The 7500-nt window shown below is 44.4% G+C and overlaps 1 protein-coding gene across 1 annotated transcript in view; it reads right to left on the bottom strand.

The window, feature by feature from the left end:
- Window positions 1-7500, bottom strand: part of LOC308366555 (teneurin-1-like) — a gene marked incomplete at both ends in the record, with an annotated part of 192357 nt that overhangs the window by 119402 nt on the left and 65455 nt on the right. Inside the window, 1 exon segment of the mRNA XM_080840272.1 lies at window positions 3553-3711. Coding sequence (XP_080696398.1) covers window positions 3553-3711 — 159 coding nt within the window.

Here is a 7500-nt window from a genome sequence, read left to right as displayed (position 1 = left end):
TCTGAGATTCAGTGGATGTGACATTATAAATTCTGTTAATCCCACCCTTGTAAGGTTTTTTTTTTATCTTCTTTTTTTTTCAATCCCTTTCTACACGGCAATCGTAAGGATTAGTGTATCTGTCTGCCGGAGAGACGCAGTAGGCCTGTTGAGGATGCGTCTGATGCTAACACGTGTGTTGCACATAAAGCTTTGGTGTTAGGTTTTTGACGCGAGCCGTTAGCGTCGTCACTACGCGGCTACCCAGCTTTGTGCATTGGACTAGCGCTGTTTTCATAGAAAATCTAGAAAAGACCCTGTATGTGATCCGCTCATTAAACCACCAATGTGCTGCAGCACTGAGTCCGTGTCTTATTTCGCCTCAAGCATACTTCCCTCGCTGTCTCTCTCTCTGTCTCTCTCTCTGTCTCTCTCTCTGTCTCTCTCTCTGTCTCTTAATCTGTCTCCCTCTCTGTCTCTCTCTCGCTGTCTCTCTCTCTGTCTCTCTCTCTGTCTCTCTCTCTGTCTCTCTCTCTGTCTCTTTTTCTGTCTCCTTTTCTGTCTCTCTCTCTGTCTCTTTATCTGTCTCTCTCTCTGTCTCTCTCTCTGTCTCTCTCTCTGTCTCTCTCTCTCTGTCTCTTTTTCTGTCTCCCTCTCTGTCTCTCTCTCTCTGTCTCTCTCTCTGTCTCTCTCTCTGTCTCTCTCTCTGTCTCTCTCTCTGTCTCTTAATCTGTCTCCCTCTCTGTCTCTCTCTCGCTGTCTCTCTCTCTGTCTCTCTCTCTGTCTCTTTTTCTGTCTCTTAATCTGTCTCCCTCTCTGTCTCTCTCTCTCTGTCTCTCTCTCTGTCTCTCTCTCTGTCGCTTTTTCTGTCTCTCTCTCTCTCTCTCTCTGTCTCTCTCTCTCTCTCTCTCTCTCTCTCTCTCTCTCTCTCTCTCTCTCTCTGTCTCTCTGCCTCTTTCTCTCTGTCTCACATTTGACAACGAGGGTTGCCTAAGCCTGAACAGAACAGCATCTTGGTTGTTTTGATCAGACATAGCGTTAGTGAATGCAGGCCACAGTAGTCTCCCAACTTCTCAGCCGATTCACCAACACCCACCACAGTGGCCTCATGACCGAAGGAATTACTCTTAAACAGTCCTCCCCTCCCCCCCGCCATTCCTTCCTCGTCTGCTTAGCTCTAATAAATGGCTACTGTACCAGAGCAGAGTGGTCCTGACTGACCTGAGAGATGCAAACCCTACTAAGGTTGTCACAGCGCCCTGGCAGGCGGAGAGCTTCCGTCGCTCCTCTACGGCTACATTCGAGGCACGTAAAGTAAATGGTAACAAGATTAAGCAATTACACTAACGTCCTAATGAATTTGTAATCATTTCCGATGCAATCTCCTGATTTTAAAGTGCTCCGTCCTAATACAATATTCATCACTGCCCCGGTTACACAGCGCGCAGGGGAGAGGAGAGGGAGCCTTAATCTAATAGATGAGTCACTGAATTTGTTAGGAGCCGGGTGAAATGAATCTCCAAATGTCTAATAATAACATTGTTCTTTTTTTTCTTTCTTTTCCTCTTTGCACAGAGAAGGCACAGATGAAAGTAACTTTTCTTTTCACCTATCCCTGATAATCACTGAAAACAAACATAACTCTTAAAAAAAGAAAAATGTGACTGAAAAGAAAACATACCAGCATTGCTGGTATCTAGAACTGTTGACAAATTATGTATATACAAATTATGTAAGTATGTATGTATATCTTAAATCTATATATATATATGTATATACACACATATATATGTAAGATATACATACATTCATACAGACATACATACATACATACATACATACATACATACATACATACATACATACATACATACAAACATACATACATAAATACAAACATACATTTATACACACACACACACGCATACACGAACGCCCGCACACACACTTTACACACACACACACACTCATACTGTGATAAAGTGATAATTGAAACCCACTGACACCGAGTCTGGATGCCAGGTTGGATTAGATTCATTCATTTCTCTGCGGATGTCAGGGTAGAATTTGGCGTCATAAAAAGGGTCTTTTAAGGCATCATTTGAAAGGAGTAAGGAGACAGTGGGCGTTATCTCCCCACTCATCTCCCAATTCTAATGTGCCTGTGACGGCCAGGAGAGATAAAATGAGACACATTACGCCCGTCCACACAACGGAGGCTGATGACGGGTGAAATCATACGTCGGACGCTCAATTGCAGACCAAGTTCAATCTGAGCAGGAGGGGAGGAAAGATAGGCCAAACAAGAAGTAAACAACTCTCAGGCTGTCACCACGGAAACAACACCAAAAGAGATAGGGTCCTCTTAAATCAAAAGTTAACGTTTATATCTGCAAGAAGCAATTCAAGCATGAAAGTGTAACGGAAGCCTGAGAGATATATGACCAGTGACCTTCCTCTTAACCATCGAATAAAAAGGTCTGGGTTACACTTCGCTCAGACCTGCAATGACAAGCTTGGCATGGCTATGTTCCAAACATGTCAAGGAAGATGCTCTAGCCTGTCACCGATGGTCATAACAGCCAATGTCCGCTCGTATAATTTGCTCGGGAGCTAGCATGTTGTCATGACAGCACTTCTAATGCCAGATCCAATTACAGACCATGTAACAACTTAATAAGCTGCCAGAGCATGAAACATCAGAACTGTCATGGTAATTACTGAAAGTGGTTAAAGGACGTGACAGACATGATAACGATGTGATTTAATCGCATTATTAATCAAGTTTATACCACTTCCGACAATCAAAGAATATGATTATTTTTGTCGATTCAGTCTGTGAGAAATGTTGATTGGGTAGTGTACCATTTACGGTCCTTGTATAGTTTAAACTTCTTAACCAGATCTGCTTTGTGTCTCGACATACTATGGCAAATGTTGAATGGTGACTCAGCCAATCACAAAAGAGATAGTGTCTTCAATGTCATTTGGCACAGTTGGAGGTGGACCTGGCTATCTAAGTTATTTATTTATTTGTAATTCCTTTAATTCATTTTTAATGTCAACGTTCTTTATTGACTAATTTGTTTTTAATGATAGCAAACAAATGAATACATTGCCTTTGGAAATATGCTGGAGCTCAAATGTTTGCAATAATGCAGATTGGTCAAATATGTGTGAGTATCTTTTGTAATTGTGAAAATGGTGATGATGATGTTCAGTGGGGGTCGAATTCTTTTGCAAGCCACTGTATATCTTGGCTTGTGGCTGTAAGAGACTGTAATAAAACACTGAGTGCAGCCAGTGTCTTCACTGCTAACTAGCCAACTAGCTTTCTATTATACACACACACACGCATAAACGAACGCCCGCACACACACTTTACCCACACACACTCATACTGTGATGCCCGTGTCTTCACTGCTAACTAGCCAACTAGCTTTCTATTATACACACACACGCATAAACGAACGCCCGCACACACACTTTACCCACACACACTCATACTGTGATGCCCGTGTCTTCACTGCTAACTAGCCAACTAGCTTTGTGAGCGGAGTCCTCCTTGCTCACCTCCTTTCACGCGGGGGATCTTGTCCGGGCCGAGGCCCTCCAGAGGAGGCAGGGCGGTGACGCTGGTGTCTGGGGGGCGGTTCAGTTTGCTCACCCCGTTCTCATACAGCTGTGGGTCAGCGGGCAGCAGGTGCCAGGTCAGGCCGAACAAATGCACCGCTGAGGAGGAAAGAGAGAGAGAGAGAAATAAGTACACAAGAACGTACACACACACACACACACACACATGCACATGAACAGACACACACACACAGAAATAGACACACGCACACACACACCCACACAGATGAATACAAATGTGAGAAGTAGTTTAGGTTAGAAAATAGGTCAAAACGCATATACTGTATTCATGTTGTACATAGCCTCCAAAGAAAGTTGTAGGCCCACACAAAACATATACATAGTGCATGCGAAGTGCATAGGTGGCAGGATAGCAGCTCAAATAACTCTCATCAAAGTCGAATTCCTCTGTCTGTTACCAAATAACAGCCATTTTAATCATTTTTATTGTTTTGTTATTACCTCATCTAAATACCCCACACGGACGATATGCTTATTACATTATGCTAAGACAGAGATAAGCAATTAAGTGAGATCTTTTAAAGCTTGACCGTGAGCACACATTTCACTGCTAACTCTTGTCTTTTATGCACGCCTAATGATCCTTTCAAAGCAGCTAAGAAGTCTACGTAAATCCACACGGACCTTTCAAACAACAAAGAGCTTGTGAAGCACTCCTCTCATTTACAAAAAAAATGAAAATGTTTTACCACAGAAACAATCAAGAAAATTGCTTAATTAAAATAATAACGATAAGCACCTGCTGTCTCAAAGAGAAGTGCTTGTCTCAGAGAGGGCTGATAAGCTTGGGGTGTTCATTGAGGAAACAGGAAGGAGACTTTAGATTACTCTCCTATTGTGTAGCAGTGCGAGCACAATCAATCAACAAGCCCAGGTTTACAGTTGCCATGGTTGTTTGCCAAGGAATAAATTAAAAGACAATCAAACATTAAAAACTAATAAAGTGAAACTACTACTACGTACCCTAACTACTTTTAATAATAGTGCTACCACAACAAAACAGCAACATCTCCTACAACTAATAATAATAATATTATTATCATTAATAATAATAATAATAATAATAATAATAATAATAATAATACTTCATAATGATAATAATAATAATAATAATTAAATAATTATTTCATTTTTATTTCCAATCCACCGCAAAACCACCACCCCAACTGAGTTAGCAGCAGCATGGCAGTGAGATGAATGTATTTGAAAGGCCCGTGGAGTTTGCGGACGAGCCGACCCTCCTGCATTAGCCTTGTATTTAGATCAAGATGAAGTTTCCCGAGCACATCAAAGCCTTTAAAACGTCTTTCTCCTGTCTGTAGAAAAGCGCATGTGACACCGCGGCAGCACAAAGCCTGCTAAGAAATGCAGACACTCTGGTCCCAGCAGAAGAGGAATGCCTAATTAAAAACTCAAAGTAGTTCAAACCAATTTGCATCTGCTTTTAAACTTCAGAGGTGAAAAATTATCTTTCTTTGAAAATATGGTAAATGTGTGATGAGCTCAGAGAATTGGAGTGGAGTTTTTTTCTTTTTTATCGGGCAGCCCTTGCGCTGTGGAGGAAGGAGACGCGCAGGAGATGTGCATTACTGTATGGAAATCTGTGGGGAGAGGAATGGGGATAGGAATGTCGCGGAGCCGGAGAAACCACTGTGTGCACTCATGGGCTGCTCCGTACCGCCCTACTCTTCCCTCTGATGGTTTATTTGTCTTCAGTAATTAGAACTGAGGCGGAGGGATGGAAAAAGGTACTTTTGCAACAGGGAAAAAAAAAGTAGAAAGTCTTACCACACTTGCCTGAGACTTAAAGACTCTGTGTCTTAGGGAGTGTGTGTGTGTGTGTGTGTGTGTGTGTGTGTGTGTGTGTGTGTGTGTGTGTGTGTGCGTGTGTGTGGTAGTGTGTGCGTGTGTGTGTGTGTGTGTGTGTGTGTGTGTGTGTGTGTGTGTGTATGTGTGTGTGCAACCTTTATATGACCCAGATGCACAGGGACCAGATGAAATAAGGGAAACAGCTAAAAATAATCACAAAATATAACACATTTAGTGCTCAAAACTTAGCATTTATCCAAGCACAGCGGGAAATGGTTGGAAGTACAAGAGGGCTATAATTTTGGGCCTGCAATTCGACACGCTTCCTCACAGTGCATTCCAGTCTGTTCTGGGTCTGCAGGGCTTTTTCGGTGATGTGGCCTACCTCGTAAATGTGTCATTGTGCCGGTGCCTTTCCCCCCCCCCCCCCCCCCCCGCTTTGCTCAACATCATTGTTTGCCGGTGCCAAGCAGGCCCTCATAAACACCGTGCCCCGATTGTAAAACTCCTTCAGACACCCAAAAAAACTAAACTGGCCACTTCCCTTTCAACATGTTTATGGGAGCGCCAAGGAGGGAGAGAAGAACAGTAACCCTGCACTGCCCGTTCTATTCTCTCTCCATAGAACAATGCCGATCAATTATAATCAATCAATACATCGATGACCCGTTATCCGTCTCAATCAATTAACAATCGCCAGGGACAATCTCTCTTGACTCTCTCAGGAACAGACAATCTCTTCTCTGACCCGACTGTGCCTCAGTGTTGGCCAGACGCTCTGTCATTACACAGACGTGCGCGGGGCTAACCGGCTTCATTAACGAGGTGCTCCACCGTGTTTGCCCTGTCCTTTTCCAGAGACTCAAACCCTTAATGCTTCCTTACACCTTCATCCCTCTTCCTCTTTCTTTTTTTCTTTTTTTTAACGGGACATTTACGGCGTGACTAACCCCAATTTACCTCCGCTGGGAGGCCAGCACCCTGGGCTAAACGCCGCCGTGCCTCGCGCTCACAACCTCATCATCTTTCTTCTCTCCTCCCCGGTGCCGGTGACCTTAGCAGGGCCACGTGCCGGCGACACGCCCTGTGAAACAGTCACTTCAGCGCTCCTGGATGGAGGATTAACTCAAGGAGGAGGGATTGTCTCTAGCAGGGGGAAAACGAGTCTCTCTCTCTCTCTTTGTGTGTACGTGTGTGTGTGTGTGTGTGTGTGTGTGTGTGTGTGTGTGTGTGTGTGTGTGTGTGTGTGTGTGTGTGTGTGTCTGTGTGTGTGTGTGTGTGTGTGTGTGTGTGTGTGTGTTTCTAGCTCTTTCCACCAGTCATTGTTTCTTTTAGTTTTTTTAATTGTCATTCCCCAGCAATGTCTCCTAATGCCAACAGCCATCCGGCCTGTCCACCAGCCTGCTGGCATCACCGAGGGGGAATGTGAGGGGGTGAGAGTTGAGGGGTAGGGGGGGACTGGGTGGTGGTGGGGGGGTGAGAGTTGAGGGGTATGGGGTGACTGGGTGGTGGTGGGGGGAATGTGAGGGGGTGAGAGTTGAGGGCTAGGGGGTGACTGGGTGGTGGGTGAGGGGGTGAGGGTTGAGGGGTAGGGGGTGACTGGGTGGTGGGTGAGGGGGTGAGGGTTGAGGGGTAGGGGGGGGTGACTGGGTGGTGGTGGTGGTGGGGGGCAAACATCATTGGCCCCTCGTGAGTGATTGTGGCTACATTTGTGGGTCTGCGTGGGAAGAAATCAGCAGTTAACATTTAAAGACGGCTGTTACGGGGAGTAGTGTGCCCTAGTGGTCTTTATCACTCTGCAGTAGCAGGAATAAATAAATAAATAAGTAAAATAAATAGATAAATAGATAGATAAATAAATAAAAGACGAAGAACTGCCCAAAAAAAGACAGTGTGTTTGCCTGGAGCTAAAGTCTGGTGCAAAGGGAGGTGGGGTATTCACCCTGCACTCACAGTTTGTTTGTCAGCAGAATCTCTCCCTCTTTTCTCTCTCTCTCTCTCTCTCTCTCTCTCTCTGTCTCTCTCTCTCTCTCTCTCTCTCTCTCTCTCTCTCTGTCT

The sequence above is a fragment of the Sprattus sprattus genome (genome assembly GCF_963457725.1).
Source record: "Sprattus sprattus genome assembly, chromosome: 6".
NCBI lineage: Eukaryota > Metazoa > Chordata > Actinopteri > Clupeiformes > Clupeidae > Sprattus > Sprattus sprattus.
Note: the sequence above shows the minus strand (reverse complement) of the source record. Positions and strands in the feature narration are given on the sequence as shown.